The 27512-nt window shown below is 36.6% G+C and overlaps 1 protein-coding gene across 5 annotated transcripts in view; it reads left to right on the top strand.

Moving 5' to 3' along the window:
* Positions 1-27512, top strand: part of LOC140600867 (monocarboxylate transporter 1) — a 59117-nt gene that overhangs the window by 20420 nt on the left and 11185 nt on the right. For all 5 annotated transcript variants that reach the window (XR_012003994.1, XM_072769088.1, XM_072769090.1 and 2 more), the window contains 3 exons: positions 13534-13794; positions 18178-18321; positions 25425-26288. Coding sequence is in view for 4 of the 5 variants with exons in the window: in XM_072769088.1 (XP_072625189.1) it covers positions 13578-13794; positions 18178-18321; positions 25425-26288 (1225 nt within the window). In the remaining variant the exon portion in view is untranslated. The remainder of the gene's footprint in view (positions 1-13533; positions 13795-18177; positions 18322-25424; positions 26289-27512) is intronic.

The following is a 27512-nucleotide window of genomic DNA, read 5'->3' as shown; positions in this document are numbered from 1 at the left end:
TGTGTATAGTGTAAGGAGTGGTCAGTCTAGTTTCATTCTTTTGCATGTAGCTGTCCAGTTTTCCCAACACCATTTGTTGAAGAGATTGTCTTTTTGCTATTGGATATTCTTTGTTGAAGATCAATTGACCATAAAAATGTGGGTCTAGTTTCTGGATTTTCTGTTTTGTTCCATTGATCTGTGTGTCTATTTTTGTGCAAATACCATACTGTTTTGATTACTATAGCTTTGTGATTTAACTTAGAATCTGGAATTTGATGCCTCTAGCTTTTCTTTTTCAAGATTACTTTGGCAATTTGTGGTTTGATACAAATTGTAGGATTGATGTTCTAGTCCTATGAAAAATATTGTTGATATTTTGATAGGGATTGCATTAAATGTGTAGATTGCTTTGGGTAGTATAGACATTTTAACAATATTTGTCCACTTTATGAGGATAGGATTTCTTTCCATTGCTTTGTGTTTTAAAACTATTACTTTTCATCCTGAATGGTATTTAATAGCTAATGAGCTTCCCTTTTTTCTTCCTGAAGTAGTAATTCACAAGAAGCAATGTAAAACTGAGGATTTATGTTTTCATGCTTTGTCCCCTTAAAAGGAGTCTACTTACTCTTGGATATAGGGAGCTAGAATCATAGGAATGAAAGATACTAAGTAAAGACTCAGTGCTTTACTCTCTTCTTGTGTTTTGCTATTTGTCAGCTGGAGTAGAAATAGTTGCAAGTTTCTTGAAACCTTTTTATAATAAAAATAATTTCACAATTTTTCATATAATCTGAGTTTTATATTAAATTACTAAAGGGAAAGATGTTTTTATTGGAATCAGTTTGATTATGCTTATAGTTTGCAAATCAGACTTTAAAAGTAAGTGGAACTTTCTCTTTTCCTTATTTTGAAACTCTTACTCTCAATATGTGCATATTAAATACTAAAGTGCATATTAGTTAATATATACCAATATTATCTATTCTATAAGTCTACAAGTAGATTCCTTACTACTTGCACTGGTAAGAAATTGCACTGGTATGGGGTGAAGAGAGAAATAAAATACCAAATTAACCCTTAGCAGATAAACCAGAACCTGAATTGAGAGTTTTTACACAGTTCAGGGACTGTAATTCCTCCCCCTATCCACTTGACTAAAAGTATGCTTATTTGGTTATTCAACCAAATGCCAGAAATCTTTGTTTTACATGGAGAATTAAAGAGTATTACAGATTCAGATTATTCAGTATCACATTGTTTGAGATTGACAAAAGAGGATTAAATAAGTAAATATGTATACATATACACACATGTACATACATGTGCATCAACTACCTTTAAGTTTACGTATTAGTTTGTTCATTTGCAGGTATGATCAAATTCATTAGTTCTCTGTAGTACTTATAAAACTTTAATCCTATTTTTATTTTTTTAAAGATTTTATTTTTATTTTGAGAGAGAGGGAGCAGGAGGAGGGGCAGAGGGAGAGAATCATTAGCAGGCTGCACTGACCCCAGAACCCGACTCAGCTGGATCTCCTGACCCCTGAGATCATAACCTGAGCTGAAATCAAGACTCCCAGCACCCAGCAGACTGAACTACCCAGGTGTCCCAGTCCTCTTTTTTTAAAACAACTATAAGAAATTAGGATTGACATTTCAAAAATTTAGTTGTTACAGCAGTATCGTAGCACTACTGTAGAACATTAAACAAAATCAAGATATATTGATTAGAAGCCTGCATCAGTGTAGCCCAGACAAGCAGAAATAAGCAAAAATTGATTTTCACTTACTATTAACTTGGGCATTCCATAATTTTTTATGGAAATAATTTTACTTTTCACCTTTTAAGTAAGCTCCATGCCCAATGTGGAGCCCAACTCAATTAAGTGTTAACTCTTGGTTTTGGCTTAGGTCGTGATCTCAGGGTCCTTAGATCGAGTCCCATGTAGGGCTCATCAGTGGGCAATCTGTTTGAAATTCTTCTTCTCCCGCTGTCCCTTCCCCTGCCCACATGCTTCTCTCTTCCCCCGCCTTCTAAAATAAATCTTTAAAAAAATACTTAAATAAAAGAGTCAGATGTTTAACTGAGCCACCCAGGTACCCCTCTTACCGAATTATAGTTGAAGTTGCAAATAACCAAAAGCTCCTCATGTACATCATTCATTGAATAGCTTGCCTGGCTTTGTTCACGGTACAGCAAAAGTAGCTCTGTTACTATAATAGTGATATATTGACATAAAATGGGACATATTGATTCTCCAGAAACCCTAGAGGAAAACTTAAACCCATTTCATGAAATAAGCCAGGAGACGATGTAATTTAGTGATGGCACTGAATTCCATTCTCTAGAAGCCTTTCTCAGTACTGGGTCTTTATGTTCACATGTCTGCATGTTATTGATGAATTTGTATTTCGACCTTTTCAAAAAATTTTAGCCTTGAGGTTTTACTCAACTGAGCAAAAGGTAGTTGACTAGTCTTAAGGAAGATCCTTCATAGAAAGCTGTCATTCGTAAGATAGAAAAGTATTATACTTGAACAATGTGTACAAAAGACCACAGTAGACAGGTGGCAGAAGGGCTGGAAATTAAGGGTATTGGTTGTTTATGTTAGAGAAATCCTTGCCCCTTGACTTCTGACACACTTGTCAGTCTTATTTTAGGTGGTGAGAGGCCCTTAGTTCAAACAAACTCCCTCCATTTCATCTCACACACCCTTTGGCACATGATACATTTACTTGAAACAGCAGCCCTTTTCTAGATCACAGTAGAAATGAGGACAGTTACAAATGTTAGGTTTCATCTGTTTCATGGTGCTCGGGGTCTTGATAGGTATATATTGTGAGCTTTCTGTTGGGAAAAACTTTGAACAACTCCTAGTTTGGGTAGAAAATACTCTCCAAGAATATATATGGTATTTGGGACTACAAAAAAGTAGGAACAGAGGTGGCACCTGGGTGGCAAATTCAGTTGAGTGTCTGACTCTTGGTTTCTGCTCAGGTGGTGAACTCAGGGTCATGAGATCAAGCCTACTTTGAGCATCTGCTCTACACTTCTCAACGAATGTGCTTAAGACTCTCTTTCCCTCTGCCTCTGCCCCTTCCCCTACCCATACACACCTATGCGCATGCAGTCTCTCTTCTTCTCTGAAAGAAATCTTTTTTGAAAATGTAAGGAGGGTGACAGGGAATGCCTAATAAGCCAAAGAACTCTTAAAGGAAACTATTATTTTGCTTTATAATAGAATTATCACTTTTTTTTTCCAACTGACTTTTAAAAAGCAAAAATTTGACATGTTTATTTAATATTATTTTAATAAGAGATTATATATTTATAATTTTATCAAAATATAAACTACATATATATAGTTTAAATGAGCATGACTTGCAATGAAAAATAGTCCATTCAGCATCATCTCCTAGCACCCTTTCCTTTCCTATATACCCTGTAATTAATACATTCAAGTTATACATCATTATTTACTATAGCACTTAGAAAATACTGCCTAGCCTACAGAGATTCTGATTCAGTTGAATGTACGAAAATGACATATAATTTGAATAAACCAAAAACCAACAGATATCAATTAGTTACTTTTGCAATCAAGTAAAGTTAATGATTTGAAACAACAGCCATTCTCAAAGTGTGGTTTATGGGCCCTTCAGGGACCATAAGACTCAGGGTTGGAATCCTTAGATTGCACATTGTAACTAATCATTAAAAGATGATAGATAACAGTTTATCAAGTTTTGGTGTATAGTATCAAGGTAAAATGTCCAGTTATCTGAAAAAGACCATTAAAATACTCCCTTTTACAACTATGTATCTGTTTAAGGTTGCTTTAGACCAAAAACTTTGAGATCTGTTGTATTAAAAATCTATTTTATATCTATGGGTAGGATAATCTGACCATGTAAATAATTTTTAAAATCTGGAAATTATTAATAATTAAAATATTGGTACTTTGAGATTATAAATATTATCTAAATAAAAGTAAGATGTAGAATTAATTTTCGTATATTAGGAAGGACAAACCCAAAATCTTTAAGTATTCTAGTTAGCAAATTCTTAATTTCTCTTCAAGAATAGAGTATTTAACTCTTTGTAATGCTGGTTGGATTTTCCCTCAGTGGTAAGGGAGATATAAACAGAAGTTTGCAGAGCCAGGTTTGTATTTTTCTAGATTCTTTATATTGAGTTTGATCAAAACCATGCATTTCATAACTGCTGAGTATTTGGCTAGCTAACAATAGTATATTTCTCCTTTCACTGGTGCTTTACAGTTATTTACTGTTTTGTTTTGTTATTTTTCCACAGTCTTTTATTTCTTTCTCTTCAGTTTCTAATGGAAAAGAAGGTAAAAGAGAGTGAGGTTTCCTAGACCTTGAATCTTGGGATTTGCTTTGAGGCAGGTAGTTCTGTAAACCATGAAACTGGATGGTTGCAAAGAGTAGTAGCATGGCTACATTAGCAGCAATAGCTTCAGTAGATCAGCCTTCTGGATTTTCCATGTGAATGTTTCCATGTGAATTTGAAACCTAAAACTAGTTTACACTTAGTAACAAATTCTTTTAAGATTATTGTTTTAGATACTTTCAGCCTCTCTTAAGTTCACAAACTGGCCATTGTCATTTTAGGAAGTGACAGTGGCTTTGTTTTAAACATTGATGGAGAAAGTATAGGGAACATAATGAGTAGTACTATTTCCAAGGGCTTTTGTAACTCTTTCTCTTCTGGAGTGGGAGCAGAGCATGGAGTGTATGAAGCACAATTTCAGCTTTCCAGATTAGTTTATTTGCACAATTCCTGAGTCATGAGAAAAGGAAAGAATTGAGAAGGTGATTAGAGGAGAAATTAGGTGATTCTTGTACCATGGTCATTGCCAAGAAATTAAGGTTGTTTCCCATTGTCCTTTACAAGGCAAGCTGATGAAGAACTTTCTCTTCACCATATTACTTTTTTTTTTAATCTCCCCTCATTTTCAGGGAACTGCAAAAGAGTCCTCAAGTAATAGCTAAGCTAATAGGAAGGCTACTGTGCACCCTGTACGGATTAAAATCTTAAACCTTAATCCCTTTTAGCCTCTGGGCTTGAATACTCCTCAGTGGGGCTTTGAATAGTATGCAAGGGAGACTGCTCTCATAATTTGCTTGTTGTATGAACTCTTTTAATAGCTGAAATATGGTTAGCTTAAAAGGAAATAGTATACTTAGATAATAATAGTATACTTTTTTAATACTGTATCATCAGAATTTTTAAATTAATAAGGAGAGCCATTAATCAGATGGTAGCAGAATTGTATTGATTCCATATCTGGTTTTTTGAAGTGTTGTTGTTTTCAAAATTTGAATATCATTCTTATTTCCTTCTGAATCTTTTTAAAGCTTCTTGAAGTTCTAAATCTAATTTTGACACTATGGAATAAGGTATTACTAACTTGATGAGGCAAGTCTTAGTGACTAAAAATTGTAACTGCTTTAACTAACTGGGGCAAATCATAGCTGGCAGCTAAGCTCAAAGTTTAATCACGTCCAGCACGTATTAGCTGTTCGAGTCAGAGCTTGATGCATTAAATAGCTCTGCCGTCTGTGTGGATATCTCTGTATGTGTGTAAACAGTCTGGGGTACATTAATCTTTTTAGTGTTCTTTGAAAAATTTCAAGTGCTTTTCTCTTTCTTTCATACTTAGATGAAGGAAGGAAAAACTCATAAAAATGAATGCCTAGAGCAGTTCTATTTAACATAATTTTAGAATTGAGACTTTCCTTTAGAAGAACTAAGCAGTTTACATAGCTTTTTATTATATTTATTCCACTAGAAATTTTAGGAAGCCTCAACTTATAAATACCACTTGAAACATAGGTAGGTGAAATGCCCTGGGACAAAGATCTTTAAACTGGGTTATATTTTTAAGGGAATTATTTTTCAGATTCACATGTACTCTGAACTAAAAATCAGCTCTCCTGAAAATAGATGCTGGGGTCTTCCTCCTTTTTCAGTTTTTTTTTTAAATTTTATTTATTTATCCATGAGAGACACAGAGAGAAACAGAGGCAGAGACACAGGCAGAGGGAGAAGCAGCCTCCATGCAGAGAGCCGGACGCAGGACTTGATCCCGAGTCTCCAGGATCACGCCCTGGGCTAAAGGCTAAACCGCTGAGCCATCCCGGCTGCCCAGTTTATTTTATCCAAAAGCCCTAAACTCCATTACAAAAGAAAGATATCTCTTACTTATCCTAATTCTAACTATGGTTCATTGCCCCATACTATCAAAATCTCTGAGCCCCCCCCCACACACACACAAGAGAAAATTAACAGAATGCATTGTCCCAGAAAGAGTCCCATGACAGAAATTCAAAAAGGGGTTAGGTGAGAAATACTGGGGGAGGCAGGGCTTCATTTCTTCTGGACAAAAACTCTTTCTCTGTTTTCTAAATTACAATTAGATTTTATTTTTTTTTTTTAATTTTTATTTATTTATGATAGTCACAGAGAGAGAGAGAGAGAGAGAGAGGCAGAGACACAGGCAGAGGGAGAAGCAGGCTCCATGCACTGGGAGCCCGATGTGGGATTCGATCCTGGGTTCCAGGATCGCGCCCTAGGCCAAAGGCAGGCGCCAAACCGCTGCGCCACCCAGGGATCCCTACAATTAGATTTTAAAAGTGATATAGTTACCACAGAGATGTTATCAATGCATTTATTTCACCTAAAAGGTATGATTTTTTTTTAAAGAAACCTGGTCAATTAGACTGTTTTTTTTTTCCTCCATAAATTGGGCTAAATCTTTAGTGCCAGAGTTTTGACAAATATATTTTAAAATTTAAAATATGTGCTTTAAAGCACATAGAATACAATATATAATATCAGAAATTATGTTCTATGTAACTATTAAGCTTAGTGACAAACTTTAGATGTAAAGTTAATATACAAGACAGTACATATTTTTTTTTCTGCCTACAGAAAACTCTGCACATCAAGTTACAGTAGCTTTACTCATAATTGCCAAACTTGGAAGCAACCAAGATTCCTTCAGTAGGTGAACAGATAAATTGTGGTACATGCAGACAATGGAGCACTAAAAAGAAATGTGCTATTAAGCCACGAAAAGACCTAGAGGAAACTTAAATGCATATTACTAAGTGAAAGAAGCCAATTTGAGGCTTCATACTGCATGATTCTAACTGCATACTGTATGATTCTAGCAAAGGCTGCATACTGTATGATTCTAACTCTATGGCATTCTGGAAAAAGCAAAACTATGAAGACAGTAAAAAGATCAGTGGTCACCAGGGGTTAAAGAGGAGGAAGGGATGAATAGTAGGAGCACAAAATATTTTTAGAGCCGTGAAACTACTTATTAAGATACTATAATGGTGGATACATGTCATTATAAATTTGTCCAGACATAGAATACACACCACCAAGAATGAACCTTAAGGCAAACTATGGAGTCAGGTAATGATGTGTCATTTAATAGTGTACATACTGGGATGCCTGGGTGACTCAGCAGATGAGCATCTGCCTTTGACTCAGGGCGTGATCCTGGAGTCCCAGGATCGAGTCCCACATCAGGTTCCCTGCATGGAGCCTGCTTCTCCCTCTGCCTGTGTCTCTGCCTCTCTCTCTCTCTCTCTCTCTCTCTCTCTCTCTCATGAATAAATAAATGAAACCAAAAGAAAACTTTTTTTAAAAAGTGTACATACTGAGTAAAACAAGACTACAGTTCAAAGGAAAAGAATATTATTTTCAGATGTTGACACTATTTTCACATAGAGAACAAGCTAGGGATCTTCGAATAGACCAAGTGCCTGAAATCAGGACAAGCCAGCAATTCTGGCTGTGCAAATAGTATTATTATGCCTCAGGAGATTAGGACCTATCTGCAACTCTAGTGAGGTTGTGACTAACTCAGAAATATCTCCTACTGTCTAAATTTCTTCTATAAAGGAAATGGATGGTGCATTCTCTCTTCTGGGCACTTCACCTTTTCTTCAGCTATGTTTGTCTGTTCCACCAATGAGCAAGAATAGGTCGAAAATTATTTTGTAACACACTTTCACCCATCCTGACCAATTAATGAAGGGAAGCTCCTGATAGGAGCAAATTTATAATTGTGGCCCCAGTATATCAGATCATATCAGTCTTGGCTAGGACTTCCTCTTAGGAAGTACCAGTGCCAGGAGGATATGGAGGACATGCCCTTGCCTAAATTCTTGAACCACTTCTCCCAGATAATTCTGAAGGAGCACTACCAAGTTTGGCCTACAGATCAGTGCTGGTGTATTGTGTATTGCCAGTCCATGATGACATAAGTACAGACATTGACGGTAAGCACTTAGAAACTCTCACAGCAATTTTTTTTCATTTTTGTATGTACCCATTTTGTACATGTCTGTATATAGTAGTATTAATATATGCTCTTTATAAAGATGCTGGTGTATGTACGCATATATACATATACACATACATAGTTTTGTATGATTTAAAATTTTACATACATCGTAGTGTGTGTGTCTCAAGTGACTCTGGAAATGTTTAGCATCCATTACACATCCTCCTTTCTAGTGTGCTTTAAAGCTAAAGTACATTTCTCAGGTTCCCTTGCAGCTATATTTCTGAATTTGATTTAAATTCTACCAGTCACGTGTATTCATATGACATATGCAGGGCAGAATTAAAACAGAGGTCTTTATGCCTACTCACTGGCTTTGAGATTTTGAGAAGCAGGGCATGTCAGATCCATCTTGATGATGTCATAGGAGTCACACATGGTTCTGGAGCTGACTGCAGAAATTAAGTCTTTGATTACAACTTCCTGGTTTTGATGATCACCTGATTTTGGCAGCTTCTTATATTGCTGGCTTACTAATTATGCCAATAGTGATATGATTATGGAGTCAGTGGCTTTGTGGTTACAGAAGGAGGAAGAATTCTCTTGGTGACCTAAGCAGTGCTTTGGAAAGCTTCATGGGTCCAGGGAAACAAACTTTGGAGTCTAGGGACTGCCAAAAGTAAGAGCTCTGATAAAATCTGTTCTTTTTGATTGGGATCCTAAATGGCTGTGACATAGAAATAAAGGGCGCATTGGAAGTAAAACAGTCCTCAAATGACCTGCAACCTGATTTTAAGTCATCTATATGAACAAAACATCTTGATCCTTGAAATATTCTTGAAAAGATTCTCGGTTTATATAGCCCTAGGTTAGTGAAAATCACTCAAGAGGACGATACTATCCTAACCCTCAAATTCTCAATACAGATGGAACTGTACTAAGGATGAAAAACAGAAAAGAGAAAGAGTAGATACCATGTGAAGGTTCAACCCACATCCAATTGGAGTCTTGGGGAAGTGGAAAGAGGAAAAGGGGAAGAATGAGTATTTGAAGACTGAGAGTTTGCAAAATTGTTGAAAATTGTTTTGTCAGATTCATCCTCTCTTGATTATGTAATCTGTATTTTCTCAATGATTTGGTGGTGGTATTTTGGTTTTTTTTTTAAGATTTTTCTCTTTATCTTGGTGGGTTTTCTCAAACTGTAGGTGCATATTATTCATAAAATCTGGAATAGCCATAACCATTAACCCTTGAAAATTTCCTCTTTCCCATTCTCTTCATTCTCTTCTTCCCAAGTCCCATTAGGTGTATGCTAGATCCTCCCATTCTCAACTCTGTGTTTCTAAATGTTTCTCTCACAACTCCAGAATAAACCTCTCCCCTGAATTCCATTTTCTTCAAACTACTCTTTAGATTTCATGGTCTTTCTTTCCAGCTATGTTCAGTCTCCTGGTTCACCTATTATTAATTTCACTGAGAATTATTTTTATTTCTAGAAGTTCTGTTTCAAGTCAACTAGTCTTTCAATAGTATTTAATGTGTTGTTCGGGGATGCCTGGGTGGTTCAGTGGTTTGAGCAACTACTTTTGGTTCAGGTCATGATCCTGGGTCCTGGGATCGAGTCCTACATCAGGCTCCTCTCAGGGAGCCTGCTTCACCCTCTGCCTATGTCTCTACCTCTCTTTGTGTGTGTCTCATGAATAAATAAAATAAAATAAAATAAAAACAGAACAATGTGTTGTTTGTTTTTATTTAGTGGTCTTAATTTCTTCTTTCATACTTTTAATAATTTTACATATTCATATCCAATGGCTGTAGTTCTTGTGTCTAATCCAGCTATATTGAATTGGCTTTACTTCACTCATGGTAATTAACCATTGATCAGTTTGAAATTTTGAAGCTTTATATTGTTGGGGCACCTGGATGGCTCAGTCGGTTGAGCATCTGACTCTTTTTTTTTTTTTTTTTGAGCATCTGACTCTTGATCTGAGCTCAGGCCTTGATCTCTGTAACATGAGTTCAAGCCCTGCATAGAGCTCCATGCTTAGTGTGAAGCCTATGATCAATCAATCAATCAATAAGTAAGTGAGAAATTTTAGATTATCAGCTTATGTTTGGCTGGGCTTTGTCTGTGGGAAATCTTTGCTAGCAAAGCCAGACATATATCTCTAAAAGAACAACAGAGGTTTCCCACAGACATTGCCTGCCAAGCACAAGCTTACCCAGGCCTGTAGCTGTGAATTCTCAGAAGAGAGGGTCATCTCCTCTTCCTTGTCTTTTTCCTTTCCCTCTCCTTTCTTTTAACCATGAGATAGCCAAGAGAGAGAATTTGCCTGCCATCACGTTTTGCTTCCATATTGTCTCCACATGCCACTGAACAGATTTTATCCTTCTTGTCATTGTCTTTGAACTATTTTTTATCACTTTTTTTTATCACTTTTATCACTATTATCTACATACAATGAAATCAGCCAGTTTTAAGTATACGGTTTGATGAGTAACTACTGCCATAATCAGAGCATTTCCATGACCCAGTGAAGTTCTCTCATGCCCCTTTGCAGTCAGCCTCTTTTTTCCAACCTCTAATCTGTTTTCTATTACTAGAATTTGTCCTTTTCTAGAACTAATATAAAGGTAACCATACAGAATATAGTCTTATTTTTAGTCTTTTTTCACTTAACTAATGCTTTTATGATTCATCCATGTTCTTGTATGCATCAATAATTTGTTCCAGTTTATATTGTTCTATTATATGGCTATACCATGATTTGTTTTTCCATTCACTTGTTGATCAACACTTGGGTTGTTTTCAGTTTGGGGCTGTTATGAATAAAGCTACTAGAGAATTCTCATATAAGTCTTTGTGAAGATATGTTTTCTTTTTTCTTTTTTAAAGATTTTATTTATTCATGAGAGACACAGAGAGAGAGAGGCAGAGACATAGGCAGAGAGAGAAGCAGGCTCCATGCAGGGAGCCTGATGTGGGACTCCATCCTGGGACTCCAGAACCACGCCCTGGGCCAAAGGGAGGCACTAAACTGCTGAGCCATCAAGGGATCCCCAAGATACATGTTTTCGTTTCTCTTGGATAATACCTAGGGATGTAATAGCTGGGTGTTCTGTTTGTATGTTTTAACTTCTTAAGAAACTGCCAAAATATTTTCCAACTTTGCTTTTACCACCAGTAACAGCGTTCTATTTGCTTCATATTCTCTTCTACTCTTGGTATTATCAGTCTTAATTTTTGTCATTCCAGTAGAGAACATATCTAGTATGTATGTATCTCGATTACAATTTGCGTTTCGCAAATGGCTAACAGTTTTGAGCATTTTTTCATGTACTTTGTTATCTGTGTATTTTCATTGATAAATTGTCCATATCGTTGGTCCATTTTTAATTGAGTTGTCTTTTACTACAGAATCATAAAAGATGATTATGTCTTTTTGTCTTCGACATGTCTTTTGTTGGATATGTTTTGCATTTATTTTCTCCCAATCTGTAGCTTGAAATCCAGTTTATACACTTCTTTTAATAAATGTACTGTTGTGTGCCTTTAGAAGTATTTGCCTAATTTAAATATTGAGTCTTTCAAACCTTGAGAATGGATTATCTTTTGTTTTTTAATTTCTTAGTTAATGTTTTATAGTTTTCAGTGTATGTATCATACATTGTCAGATGTATGTATCCCTATTCAGTAGTTTTTTGATACTGTTGTAAATGGTAGTTTTTAAAATTGCAAATTCTGATTGCTGGTTTATATATTTAAAAAATCCTGTTTATTACTGTTGTGTCCTGAAATCTAGTTAAATTCATTTTTAGTTCAGGTACCTGTTTTTTAATATTTAGCTATTGCCTACATAGACAATTATATCATCTATGAATAAGTACAACTTCTTCCTTTCTAGTCTTTATGCCTTCTATTTCTTTTTCTTGTCTGCATACACTGCAGGCTAGAACCTCTAATACAATTTTGAGTACAAGTCATGAAACCTAAACTTTTGCTTTTAGGAAACTTCCCCTATGCGCTATTTTTTTTTCCTACCCCTGCAGCATTCATTGTCTTAAATCATATTTGAAGTGTTCAAATGGGTTGGAAGAAACAGTATTTAGCAGTTGACTAGTATGCCACTACTATACTGTAAGTTAGGATTTGTATTTTGGCCTAAAGAATGTTATAGCCAAGAATGAACTTGTCCTCTGTGACCTGTATTTATTGCTGTAATATAATCTGAATGCCACTGGATTCGGTGGCAATCCAGTATGAATGGAGATAATTTGGAATTTGGAATGGAGATAACATGGGTTGCAGGATGAGTTTTATAGGGTAGATGTTGGCTTCAAATAAATGAGACCTTCATGAGAAAACAGGCAAGCCTACCATCAAACACTCTATCATCTTATTCATAATTTTAACAAGAAGTTGCATTTTCTAGCCATGCTATTCTTTAATACTAGGTGACGTCAAGAAAAAGGTACAGTTTTTGATTTACAGTACCATCTTGTGACATGATAGTTCAATTCATGAGATTAACTATATTGACTAGCTGTTGTTTAGGACCTTCTCTTGTCATATGATGGGAAAAAATTCCTTGAACCAAAGCAATTAGATAGATAAAAGGAAACATTTCTGAGAGAATATTCCAGTCCATTAAATGAAATTCTTGTGTATTCAGAATGATCTGTTTTGCAGATTGCTGCATGCCTAGTAACTCGGGAACCCCCTTCCTAATATTTTATCAGTTATAAATAAGAGAAAGTAAAAAGAAAGTAGTAGTGAAGAATGTATTTTGGGAAAGGGAGAAAAATTAGAAAGCCTATCTTTAAGCCTGAAACTTGTATATGGCATGTATTATGTATATTTTTCAAACAGATAAGTCAAATGAGGCAGTTGGTTATTCACAGTAATTTGAGGAATTATATTAACTGCTCAAACAAGTAGGCTTATTTGAAATAAAAGTCTGTATTTATTGAACAGGATTTATTTCAGTTATGGTTTCTTAAATGTTATGGAACTGTTTTCCTTTAATAAGCTACTATGGGCAATACCATGGCTCTAAGGCTTTTTTTCTGATAATATTCCTAGAAGATCATCTCTGTTAGAAAAATAATATTGAGAAACAATTTAGTTACTTGAGAGTTGGCTATAAAAGGTTGAAGTGCTTTGCTGGTGGAAGTGCCTTATTACTAACATAGTATTTTAATTTTATATCTTTCAGGTATTTGGATTTGAACTGCACTTTGGAATTCATCTACACTTAAAATGCCACCAGCAGTTGGAGGTCCAGTTGGATACACTCCCCCAGATGGAGGCTGGGGGTGGGCAGTAGTAGTTGGAGCTTTCATTTCCATTGGATTCTCTTATGCATTTCCCAAATCCATTACTGTGTTCTTCAAAGAAATTGAAAGTATATTCAGTGCCACCACCAGTGAAGTGTCATGGATATCCTCAATCATGTTGGCTGTCATGTATGGTGGAGGTAAGTACTCCCCCAAGGTCTGCTGTTTTAGTCACATTTTTTTCATTCCCATTAACCATAACAACTGTTGCTTTGTTTGTTCCACTATAGTATTCTGAAGCTGAAATGAGAAACTATGAGGAGCTGTGATTTGGTACAACTTGGTATCCTTAAAAAGCTCTCAGAAAAATAACATGTGCACAACTGATTTTTCTTATTGCTCTCTACTAGACTCTTAACATATAAACACAAAGATTTTTCCTAAATTGATGTTGGGAGAATTAAAGTAAATCAGGCTCACCTGAATTGCATAGTTCAAAGTCTTGTAAAATCTTTTCATGGTGTTAGGATTAAAGAACAAAATAAAATTGTCCCTTTATTCCTTGACGTTATTTGTCCTAAAAGCATGTCAAATGCACCTTAAACTTTCATCATTTTTTTCCTTTCTGTTTTTCTTGACATGTTGTAAAGGAAATGTGGAGGGTAGTAAGTTGCTCAGTTACCATCATTTAAATTCACAACATAACATATAAAAGTTAGAACCTTCCATAATACTTAAAATATATAATTGCTTAGTGAGAGATTCTAAAGCCAAGTGTATTTATTTACTGAGGTTGACTGGTGTCTCCTGTTGCTTAGTTAGCCAAACTTTCACCTCTGTTATGAAAAAAAAGTAGTATTAATACTACTTTTCGGTGGCAATCCAGTATCTCTGATTATTTTCACATGCAGCTCCTTAATAGCCAGTATAAAGATTCTCTATTTCAACTGTAAAATCTTAACTCTAGGTTTCTAACCTAGTGGCATATTCAACCAATATTAAGTCCTGTGCACATATTTCACACTAGGTTAGATACTGTGATAGAGAACACTTGATCTGATCCCTGCCTTTAGGGAGTTTATAATCCTATTGAGACAATAACATAAACTCATGAAACAAGAATAAATAATTGAAATCATAATTTCATTGCACAGAAAAAACAGGTAACTTGGTTGCCTTAGAGGTGAATTAGGTGACTGGGAACAGGAGTGGGTAGACTTAGTTTTTCCACTGTATATCTTTTTATTTTATACCTTTTGAATTCTGTTTTGTCTATTAAGTACTTTGAAGAGAACATAAGTGCTAACTATAGTACTTATTTTCTTTTTATAAGTTCAGAAAAATCAAAAGGGACTTTGGATATTATATCTAGCTTGAGAGCCAGTGATTTTGGAGGCTTTGAACTCCCATCTGCCAGGATTTTCTAATCAAGTTTTAACTATGATGGCTTGAAGAAATTGGTATGAATATTATCCAGATATACTCCAGGTGCTCAGTGTATCTTTAAGCTCACTATAAACCAGAGGTTCACATACTGCAATTTGGAGCTGTCAAAGAGCTTGAGAGTCACTTGGATTTTGCATAGAAAGTAAGTGATGTCAGTTGTGCTAATTGCACATGACACTTTCTTTTGGGAAAACAGTTCCTTCTTTGTCCTCACCCAGAGATAACTAGCACATTTCTCTGAATTTGTGTTATAATAGGCCTATGAACTGTACCCCTTTCTATTTTTAATGATAGCTAATTGGGGCCATCCTTCCTGAAATAACTCTGAAAGACAAATTGCCTATCGAGAACCTTGTGGCAGAATTTTTACTAAATAGGTTATTTTGTTTTGATTGGCTCCTAAATGGTATATTCCCTTAATAATTATCATCAGTTTTTCAATTGCCATAATTCTGTAATTCATGTATTTGGGCCTCCCCCTCAACACTAATACATTTTGAACTATGCGTGGTTTAGTTTTTTGGGTTTTTTTAAATTTACTTTAGTACTCTGGGTCAGAGATACATACTAATGCGTGTTAGAATGTAAATACATTTTTAGGAGAGGAGATCTCAGTTGCCTATTCTATTTGAGTTTTTCTTGTTTTGTTTTGTTTTTTTTTTTAAGAAAAATGTAGATTTATTTATTTTCAGTTTCACACTAATGTCTTTAACATTCCTAGTGTAACATTGTAGATGTTACAGTATTAACTTCTACTTCACAGAGTCAGCAGTGTGGCAGTATTTTGATGTTTATAATTCTGAGTATACAGAATCTGTTTCACAACTAATTTATAGGGAAACATTTCATGAATATTCTTTCAGTATTTAATTCTTTCATCTTAAACAAATTGTAAATTCAAATTATTTCCAAACCAGCCATGGTCTAATATTTTCATGAAGTGATTGAGAAGGTCAATGAAAACCTCTTTATACATATCCTTGGTTGGGCCTGAAGTCTCTCCTGACAACCATTTCTTGACCCAGCCCTTAAAGAGACTTAGTCCTCTGATACACCAGGATATCAAAAGGTTTGATTCCTTCTTGCATGCTTACATAGCATAATTTGAATTTGGGTTCCCTGGGGTCAGAGCTGACCTTTTTAGTTGCATCATACTGCAACTTTGAGTATAGTACTAGAATATACTGTAACTGCAGAATTTTCCATAGTGTTTATGGATATAGAACATGTCAACATAAAGTCAATAATACATTCTGAGTATGTACACTATATATTTGTTTTAAAAAATAGACTGTCTTTTGTGGAGCTAATTATAGAATGAACAGAATCAGAATTTACTGTGCTAATAGAAGAAAAACATAATTTTTATGTCTTCTGCTTTATAGCTTAGTTCCAAAAATATGGAGTACATGTAATAAGGAGAAAATGGGTTAGATTTGAAACTTGGTGCTCGGTAGCTTCATGCCTTTGCAAAGCTCAGACATAATTGATTTCCTTGTGTCCCCTTCCCTACTGATGCATTGCAGTACCCTCTGTGTTTGCAGTCATCTGCCTTAACCAGGCAGAAGGCAGACAAGGTATAGTGTCATGTAAACAAAGTTGTTATTCCCATGAGTCCATATCCATGAAGTACAGACATAGGTATATTCTCTTATAAATAAATAAAATGCAATGACTGTCATTTGGTGTAATCAGAAAATATAGTTAGTCTACTTAAGAGTTGTGTTACAGCTTTTTTTTTTTTTTTTTAAGATTTATTTGAGAGAGAGTGAGTGCATGCTCAAGTGAGGGGAGGGGCAAAGGAAGAGAATCTTCTATCCGACTCCCCACTGAGTGTGGAGCCCCATGCTGGGCTCAGTTTTACCTCTGAGATCATGATGCCAGCTGAAATCAAGAGCTGGACACTCAACTGACTGAGCCAGCCAGGCACCCCATGTTACAGCTTTTAAAATACTGTTTGGTTTGGATAAGACTTTCTTATAATTAACACCTAAAAATTTGGGAAAGGGTAATTACAGCTTATACCTATTTGTAGCAAGTAAGGAGGGGCCATTTAATATTCATTTTGAAAACTAATACATTAAATGCATCAAATCTTTTTCTTCCTGATCCTTTTCTCACATTCAAGAAAAACTGTTATTTTGGTATGCATCTTTTTAGCAGAGGAAATTTAATCTGATTTTCTTAGATAACACTCTATTTCCTATCTTCTTGAGTTGTTAGACCCAAGATACTTTGACCATTATTTGACATCATCTCCTGCAAGCTTTTTTTCATAGTATTGCTACCGTGAAACAGTAAGATAGGCATGGAACCAGGTTAACTCTAAAAGAAATATTCAATGCAGTACCTGAGACATCTAGATGTAACTGGGAACAGGTTTTTTGGTGTTTGTTTGTTTTTTTTTTTTTAATTTAGATTTCCTAATTGCAAAACTATTTAAACTTGGAAAAATAATTATGTATTTTTCAGGGGTTTTTTCTTTTTAAAAAATATGACACAAACTACATTTATGTTAATGTATAAGTAATACTCTAATATCAGAGTGTCTGTTCAAAAATTAAAACAGGGCAAATTTAACTAAATAATGTTCCTCACACCCTAGATACATCAACAAGCCTATGAACATCCATTACCAAGGTATTTTCAGCCAGTTCTGCCTTAGAAGAGAAAGATTAAAGAGAGAACCAGAGTCTTATATCTCAATAAAACTCCATCCAATGTTTATAAAGATACACAGTGATGTTTTTTAGCATCTTTATTTTCTAATGCACATACCTTTGACTATGAAATATAGAAAGCAATATTCTTACCTTTTTTTGTTTGTTTGTTTCTATCTGTTTATTTTGAAGGACTTGTCATTTAATGTGAGTGCTTTGTGCAGATATGAGGGAGTTGGTTCCTTTCCTCTCTGCTACTAAATTTCTGGTTCTCAGGATGCCTGGGTAGCTCAGTAGTTGAGATCTGCCTTCAGTTTAGGGCGTAATCCCAGGATCTAGGATAGTCCAACATCAAGCTCTTTGCGGGAAGCCTGCTTCTCCCTCTGTCTGTGTATCTGCCTCTCTCTCTGTCTCATGGATAAATAAATAAAATATATTAAATTCATTCATTCATTCATTCATTCTGGTTCTCTCTAGGTCCCATCAGCAGTATCCTGGTAAATAAATATGGCAGTCGTCCAATCATGATTGTTGGTGGATGCTTGTCAGGCTGTGGCTTGATTGCAGCTTCTTTCTGTAATACTGTTCAAGAACTTTATTTATGTATTGGAGTCATTGGAGGTGAGTTACTGTTGATTCATTTTCAAGCATTAATTTATCGCTGCCTATTTGATACTCGTTTAACAGTCATCTTTCAGATCTTTTGGGTGAAATTCCTTCCTTATAGAAATGACTTGTGATTAACATTTTGAGGAGCTATAAATACACTGAACGGTACTAGAAAAGCAAACTTTTAAAAAAATTGTCATACAGTGGGTGTTCATTGTTGAGTGAATGAATAATGAAAGATGATTGCATCCCCTGTCCTAAAACTAGTCAATGATGGTAGGTAAAATGTGTCTGGCAATTTGTTGCAAGGGTGATCATTGGTTATTTTACTCTTTCTCATTACTTCTTCCTCCCACAGAGAATAGGCTTCTGCTGGAGCAGGAGAGAGTATAAAATATAAAGCAGGAATTACCTGGCAGAATGTCCAAATACATTTCTGAGGGATAGAAGATCTACTTCATAATACCTCCCTCCTTTTTTGATAGCCCAATTAAAAACTGCTGATGCATATAATAGATTATCATTACTTCATAATCCAGAGAACATGACTATTAACATTTTGATGTATATCTTTCCATACTTCTTCCTGTGCACAAACATAAAAAATGATCAGATTATGTTTTGTAACCAGTTTTTCACTTAATGAGATACCATGAACATCTTTCCATGTCATTAAATATTCTGATAAGATTTTTTTAATCTCTGTAATTCCTAGTGAAAGGGAATATAAGGGAAGGGAGAAGAAATGTGTGGGAAATATCAGAAAGGGAGACAGAACATAAAGACTCCTAACTCTGGGAAATGAACTAGGGGTGATGGAAGGGGAGGAGTGCGGGGGGTGGGGGTGAGTGGGTGACGGGCACTGAGGGGGACACTTGACGGGATGAGCACTGGGTGTTATTCTGTATGTTGGTAAATTGAACACCAATAAAAAATTATTTTATTTAAAAAAAAAATGACACACACACACAAAAATCTCTGTAATTCCATTGAATAGATAATGTATGATAGGTTTTTTTAGTAAGTTCTATTACAAATGTGGGGCTTGAACTCACAACCCCAAGATCCAGGGTTCCCATGCTATACTAAATGAGCCAACCAGGTACCCCAATACATACTGTAATTTTATTTGACCAGTCTCATAGTTAATTGTTCAATATTTAGGGTTTTGTTTCTGATTTTTTACATCTTCTTAATGTTAGTATTGCGTTGATGATCCTTTGTGAACATGAATATTTTCTTAGGATAACTTTATAGAAGTGGAACTGCTGTGTTTTTAAAAAATTACACAGGAGCTAAGTTGCTCTCTAGAAAGATCATGCTCACTTACGGTTCCACCATAATGTGAGGGGGGAATACAGCCTTGACCACAATGGAATATTATCTTTTTTAATCATTGCCAGTTTAATAGGTGAATAGTATTTCCTGGTTTTATTTTTTTATTTTATTTTTTAAGATTTTATTTATTCATTCATGAGAGACACACAGAGAGAGCAAGAAAGAGAGAGAGAGAGAGAGAGGCAGAGACACAGGCAGAGGGAGAAACAGGCTCCATGCAGGGAGCCCGATGTGGGACTCAATCCCGGGTCTCCAGGATCACGCCTTGGGCTGAAGGCGGTGCTAAACCGTTGAGCCACCAGGGCTGCCCTATTTCCTGGTTTTAATTTAAATCTCTTTGATTATTGGGAAGTAAATGTTTTTAATACATTTGTGGCAATGTATTTGGGTTTTTTTCTTTGTGGTCTCTGCACAATATGCTTTTTTTTTTTTATGTTTATTTATTTGAGAGAGAGGGAGAGAGTGAGCATGGGGGGCAGGGGAGAGGCAGAGGGAGAAGCAGATTCCCCACTGATCAGGGAGCCCCACTCAAGGCTCAATCCCAGGACTCTGAGATCACGACTGGAGTGGAAGGCAGATGCTTAACCGACTTGAGCCACAGGCACCCCTGTACAAAATGCTTATTGACTGCTTTTGTGTACTTATTTAAAAATAATGTGTAATAGCTTTACATATTAAATTATCCCTTTGCATAAGACAGTTATTTTTTTCCAAAATTTTTTTTACATTTAATTGTGGTAAAATACATACAAAACTTAACTATTTAAACATCTTTTAAGTGTTTAGTTCAGTGGTATTAAGTATATTCACATTGTTATGGCAACCATTTCCACCATCAATTTTCAAAACTGTTTCATCTTATAGAACTGAAACTCTGTCCCCATTAAACAATAACTTCCCATTCCTTCTCCCCCCAAGTATCTATTCCCAATTAAATTTTTTCTGTTGAATTTTGTTTAAAAGAAAATTTTTTAATTTAGCCTCATTCCACTTTTTCCCTTCATGTACAATTTCAGATATTGAAAACTCAATCCTTTGTGATTTTTGTCTCGTATATCATTATCACAAGGTTATTCTACACTCCCAAGATTATGAATATATTTGCCTACTTTTTTAAAATTGTGTTTTAATTCCAGTGTAGTTAACATAGCATTATATTAGTTTCAGGTATACAACCTAGTGATCTAGGGATGCCTGGGTGGCTCAGTGGTTAAGCATCTGCCTTCAGTTCAGGTCATGATCCCGGGATCCTGGGATCGAGTGCTGCATCTGGCTCCTCACAAGGAGCCTGCTTCTCCCTCTGGCTGTGTCTCTGTCTCTCTGTGTCTCTCATGAATAAATAAATAAAATCTTTAAAAAAAACAAAATCTAGTGATCCAGCAATTCCATATATTAATCTGTGCTCATCAAGATAAGTGTATTCTTAATCTCCTTCACTTATTTTGCCCATCCCACCACACCTCTCCCCTTATTCTCTGTAGTTAGAGGCTGGCATTTTTTTAAATTTGTCTTCCCCTCCCCCTCCTTTGTTCATTTGTTTTGTTTCTTAAATTCCACATAAGTGAAATCATATGCTATTTGTATTCTTTGACTGGCTTATTTAACACAGCATTATACTCTCTAGGTCCATCCATGTTGTTGCAAATGGCAGGATTTCATTCTTTTTATGACTGAATAATATTCCATTGTACAAGCGCATCTGGGTGGCTCAGTTAAGTGGTTGAGCATCCAACTATTGGTTTTATTTTTTTTTTAATTTGTTTATTTATTTATGATAGTCACAGAGAGAGAAAGAGAGGGAGGGAAAAGCAGGCTCCATGCACCGGGAGCCCGACGTGGGATTCGATCCCAGGTCTCCAGGATCGCGCCCTGAGCCAAAGGCAGGCGCCAAACCACTGCGCCACCCAGGGATCCCCAACTATTGGTTTTAGCTTGAGTTGTGATTTCAGGGTGCTGGGAATGAGCCCTGCCTTAGGCTCCGTGTGCATCGGGGAGTCTGCTTGAGATTCTCTTCCTCTCCCTCTGCCCCTCCCCCTGCTCACATGCATTCCTTGAGCATGTGCATGCTCTCTCTAAAGTAAATAAATAATTCTTAACAAAAATAATATTCCATTGTATATGTGTACACCACATCTTCTTTATCCATTCACCAATCAGTGGACACTTGGGTTGCTTCCATAATTTGGCTATTGTAAATAATGCTGCAGTAAACATCAGGATGCATATATCCCTTTGAATTGATAATTTCATCTTCTTTGGGTAAATATCCAGTAGTGGAATTACTGGATCGTGGTAATCCTATTTTTAATTTTTTATTCTTTTTTTTTAGGATTTTATTTATTTTTTCATGACATACACACAGGCAGAGACATAGGCAGAAGGAGAGACATCGTGGGCAGAAGGATCCCACGATGTGGGATCACAACGTGAGCCAAAGGCAGATATTCAACCACTGAGCCACCCAGGCATCCCTCTATTTTTAATTTTTTGAGGAACCTCCATACTGTCTTCCACAGTAGCCACTGTGCATTCCCACCAACAGTGAACAAGGGTTCCTTTTTCTCCATATCCTCACCAACACTTGTTTCTTGAGCTTTGGATTTTAGCCATTTTGACAAGTATGAGGTGATATCTCAGTGTAATTTAATTTGCATTTCCCTGGAGATGAGTGATGTTGAGCATCTTTTCATGTGTCTGTTGGCCATCTGTATGTCTTCTTTAGGGAAATGTCTATTAATGTTTTCTGCCCGTTTTTAAATTGGATTATTTGGTGTGTGTATGTATGTTATATAAGTTCTTTATATATTTTGGCTACTAGCTCTTTATTGGGTATGTCATTTGCAAATGACAGATTGCTTTGTTGATTGTTTCCTTTGCCATGCAGAAGGTTTTTGTTTTGATGTAGTCCCAATAGTTTCTTTTTGCTTTTGTTTCCCTTGCCTCAGGAGACATATCTAGAAAGATGTTACAGCTGATGTCAGAGAAATTACTGCCTGTATTCTCTTCTGGGATTTTTATGGCTTCAGGTCTCACATTTAGGCCCTTAATCTATCCTGAGTTTATGTTTATGTGTAGCATAAGTGATCCAGTGTCATTCTTTTGCATGTAGTTGTCCAGTTTTCCCACCACCATTTCTTAAAGATACTGTCTTCTTCCCTTTCCATATTCTTACCTCCTTTGTCAAAGATTAATTGACCATATAAATGTAGGTTTATTTCTGGGCTTTCTATTCTGTTCCATTGACCTATGTGTCTATTTTTGTACTTGTCTCTTACTGTTTTGATTACTTATGCTTTGTAGTATACTTGAAATCTGGAATTGTGATACCTCCAGCTCTGTTCTTTTTCAAGATTGCTTTGGCTGTTTGGAGATTTGTTGTAGTTCCATACAAATTTTAAGATTATTTGTTCTAGTTCTATGAAAAATGCTATTGATATTTTGATAGGGATTGCATTTAATCTGTAGATAGCTTTGGGTAGTATGGATATTTTAACAATATTTGTTCTTCCATTCCATGAGCATGGAATGTCCTTCCATTTGTTACATTTGCCTACTTTCAAATATGTCCCCCCTTTTTTACATTTAAAACTTCTGAATTGAAGAAAATATTTTACATAAAATGAGAAGAAATGTAAACCTCTATTTGTTTCTCAAATATTTGTAGACAACCATGTGTGTATCAAGCAGTGTTCAAGATGTTGTTGGGAATAGAGCAACAACTATGGCTAAATCATATTCTTTCATGGGAGGGGACAGACAGTACTACTCACAAATGTATGAATAAATAGGAAAAATACCCGGTAGTGACAATGCTATACAAAGCGGCAAAACAAAATGTTCTGACTGGTAAGGACTTGGGTAATTTACAAAGGTAGGTCACTCTGAAGAGATGACCTTAACTAAGAGATTTGAATAGCAACAAGGAACAAGCTTTGTGAAAATTTAGGGGAACCGGGCAACCTGGGTGGCTCAGAGGTTTGGTGCCTGCCTTCGGCCCAGGAGTCCAGGATCAAGTCTAGGAGTCCCAGGATCGAGTCCCACGTTGGGCTTCCTGCATGGAGCCTGCTTCTCCCTCTGTCTGTGTCTCTGCCTCTCTCTGTGTGTCTCTCATGAATTAAAAAAAAAAAAAAATCTTAAAAAAAAAATTAGGGGAACCTAAGCCCCAGGTCAACAGCATTCTTATTGGCGTAGGTGAGAATAGAATGATCTGGTATCAGATGAAGAATGGGGGTAAGGGCCAAGGTAAAGGTTATGGATGGGAAGCCATTAGCAGGCTTGAAATAGGGGAGTGATCTGCTCTTGTGTATTGGCTTAAGCCTCTCTAAGTAGCTTAAACATAATTGGTAGGGAGCAGGAACAAGCAGGGGCCAGGGAGAGCATCTAGAAGTTATTTGAGCATTTATTTACTTTTACTAGCAATGTTTATTGAATAATTCTTTCTACAGTAATTTAAAATTTCACTTGTACATTGAATGTTTTATATACATACATATATATATAAAATCAGATATGTTCATGACTTTCTGTCCACTTTTACTGATCAGTGTTTATCTCTTTCTGAGTCAGAGTCACACTGTTGTAATGATTGTAGCTTTTGGAAGTCTGTTTAAAATATCTGTTAATGTCTGTCACACTCTTCCTATAGCACCAAAAATTTCCTGGTTGACTCCCATGCATTCTCTAAGTATGTTTCAGAGTCATTTTACCTATTCCAAACTGAAATGCACTGACATTTTCATTGGAATCACATTAAATTAATGCACTCATTTGGGGAGTACCGACGTCTTGACAATGCTGTGTTTTATTTTCCAAAAACTGTGTGTGTGTGTTTTCTTTTTTTTTTTTTTTTTTTAATTATTTATTTATGGGAGACACAGAGAGAGGCAGAGACACAGGTAGAGGGAGAAGCAGGCTCCATGTAGGGAGCCTGATATAGGACTCAGTCCCGGGACTCCAGGATCATGCCCTGAGCCAAAGACAGCCGCTAAACTGCTGAGCTACCCAGGGATCCCCTATGTGTTTCCTTTTTTAATTCTTTGACTCTAAATTTAGGAAAGTTACACAATTGTAGTGATTTTTTTTTTTTTTTTTTTTACTTTTTGGTGCTATTGTAAGAGGAATAATTTTGTATTGTATTTTCTGTTGTAAAACTTTTGTCTCTCATTGGTAACTACTTCATGATGATCTATTGTTACAATGATTCATCAGGTGATTCTGTAGGGCGAGACAAATAGTTATTCACTTTCAAATAATATAAGCAACAATTATAAAAATAACATTTATTGAGTGCTTACTACATGCCAGATACTCTAATAAGTGTTTTACTCACAGTCACACTGTTTGCCCCTTTTACATATTAAGAAACACATGTCTGATATTACCAGCCAGTAAGTACTGAAGCTGAGATTTGAAATCACATAGTCTAGTTTTAGATCCCACACTTTATTTTTTTTTTAAGATTTTATTTATTAGAGAGAGAGAGAGAGAGGTAGAACACAGGCAGAGAGAGAAGCAGGCTCCATGCAGGAGGCCTGACGTGGGACTTGATCTAAAGACTCCAGGATCACACCCTGGGCCAAAAGCAGGCACTAAACCACTGAGCCACCCAGGGATTCCCAGATCCCACACTTTAAGCCACTATATAGTATGTCCTGTAGTGGTAAGGATTTTTGTCTCCTTTGCATTATTTTTACCTCTTACTTTATTTTCTTTGTCTGGTTAAGTAGTTTCAAATATGTTTCTGACATTTATGTATTCTTTTCCCCCCACTTCCCCAGGTCTCGGGCTTGCCTTCAACTTGAATCCAGCTCTGACCATGATTGGCAAGTATTTCTACAAGAGGCGACCGCTGGCAAATGGACTGGCCATGGCAGGCAGCCCTGTGTTCCTCTCTACTCTGGCTCCCCTCAATCAGGCTTTCTTTGGTATCTTTGGCTGGAGAGGAAGCTTTTTAATTCTTGGGGGCCTCCTACTAAACTGCTGTGTAGCTGGAGCCCTGATGCGACCAATAGGGCCGCCACCAACCAGTGCAGGGAAAGATAGGTCTAAAGAATCCCTTCAGGAAGCTGAAAAATCTGACGAGAAAAAGGGAGGTGATGCAAATACAGATCTTATTGGAGGAAACCGCAAGGAAGAGAAAGGATCAGTCTTCCAAACAATTAATAAATTCCTGGACTTATCTCTGTTCACACACAGAGGCTTTTTGCTATATCTCTCCGGAAATGTGCTCATGTTTTTTGGACTGTTTACTCCTTTGGTCTTTCTTAGTAATTATGGCAAGAGTCAACATTACTCTAGTGAGAAGTCTGCCTTCCTTCTTTCCATTCTGGCTTTTGTTGACATGGTAGCTAGACCTTCTATGGGACTTGTAGCCAACACCAAGTGGATAAGACCTCGAGTTCAGTATTTTTTTGCAGCTTCTATTGTTGCAAATGGAGTGTGTCATCTGCTAGCACCTTTATCCTCCAGCTACATTGGGTTCTGTGTCTATGCGGGCTTCTTTGGATTTGCGTTTGGATGGCTCAGCTCAGTGTTGTTTGAAACACTGATGGACCTCGTTGGACCTCAGAGGTTCTCCAGCGCCGTGGGACTGGTGACCATTGTGGAATGCTGTCCTGTCCTCCTGGGGCCACCACTTTTAGGTATAGTATGCCTTACTACCTCTTTGGTTCTGTTAACATTAAACAGGCATAGAAGATGGAAAAGGTAATAGAAAACAGAGATTAGTGAGCTGCTTGGTGGCAGAGAACATTTCTCATTTCCGTAGCTTCACTGTTGGCACAATGGTTGGCACAGCATAATTGCTCGGATTCTTAACAGAATTGAAAATATATTGAACCATCAACCTGAAAGAGGAGTCAAATGTTCTTACAAATGGCATTCTTTTTTGAAGTATGTTTTCTCTTCAGAAAACTTAATGTGCTTGTTGTAGAAAAACATGTAAAATACAACTCCACCTCTGATAGTAGCTCCCATGTAAGCTCATGGTTTACCAGCAACTGTTCTACTTTGTGTATCCTCATGTCTTACAAGCCTATGAAAGAGGACTGTCACAGTTCCTACTTCATAAGAACTAGAAACTTCGAAAGGTTAAGTAATTTGCCTTATATCACATGGCTAGTAAGGGAGTATATAATTTGGGAACTGTTTCCTAAGATCATTAAATACTTCATCTTTTGAATTAATAGCTCATTAGATAACATTAGTGAAAATATAATTTGGCCTTCCTTTTATTTATTTATTTTATTTTTAAGATTTTATTTATTTACTAATGAGAGACACAGAGAGAGAGAGAGAGAGAGACAGAGGCAGAGACACAGGCAGAAGGGAGAAGCTGGCCCCATGCAGGGAGCCCCATGTGGGACTTGATCCCAGGACTCCAGGACCACGCCCCAGGCCAAAGGCAGGTGCCAAACCGCTGAGCCACCCAGGGATCCCCTGGCGCTCCTTTTAGATGTATACTTTTTGGAAGTATGATTTGGCTAGTGAGTGAGCATACATAAAAGAAAAGCCCTACAGCTGTCTTTTGATTCTGCTCTCTTCCTCCCCATATCTAGTGATTGTCCCAAGTCTTGTCAGTTTTCACATCCTACATCTCTTTCTAATCAGCCCACTTTTCCATCACAACACCACTCTGTCCACAGCTCCTGTCTCCCATCTGGGCTGCCCCAGTAGCCTCCTAGCTGCTCTACCCAAATCCACTCTAGCCAGCCTTCAATCTGTTTTCTTCTCTGCAGGCAAAATTATCTGCAAATACAAACCTGATACCCCAGCTGCTTAGATCTTTCCAGTCGCTTCCCATTGTCCTTAGGGTGGAGATCAGATTCCCTCTAGTGGCCTACAAGGCGCCCCCCAACCCCCACCCC

Source organism: Canis lupus, chromosome 12 (genome assembly GCF_048164855.1).
Source record: "Canis lupus baileyi chromosome 12, mCanLup2.hap1, whole genome shotgun sequence".
In the NCBI taxonomy this organism is placed as follows: Eukaryota; Metazoa; Chordata; class Mammalia; order Carnivora; family Canidae; genus Canis; species Canis lupus.
The sequence above is the reverse complement of the archived record's forward strand: the minus strand, read 5'-3'. Positions and strand labels throughout refer to the sequence as shown.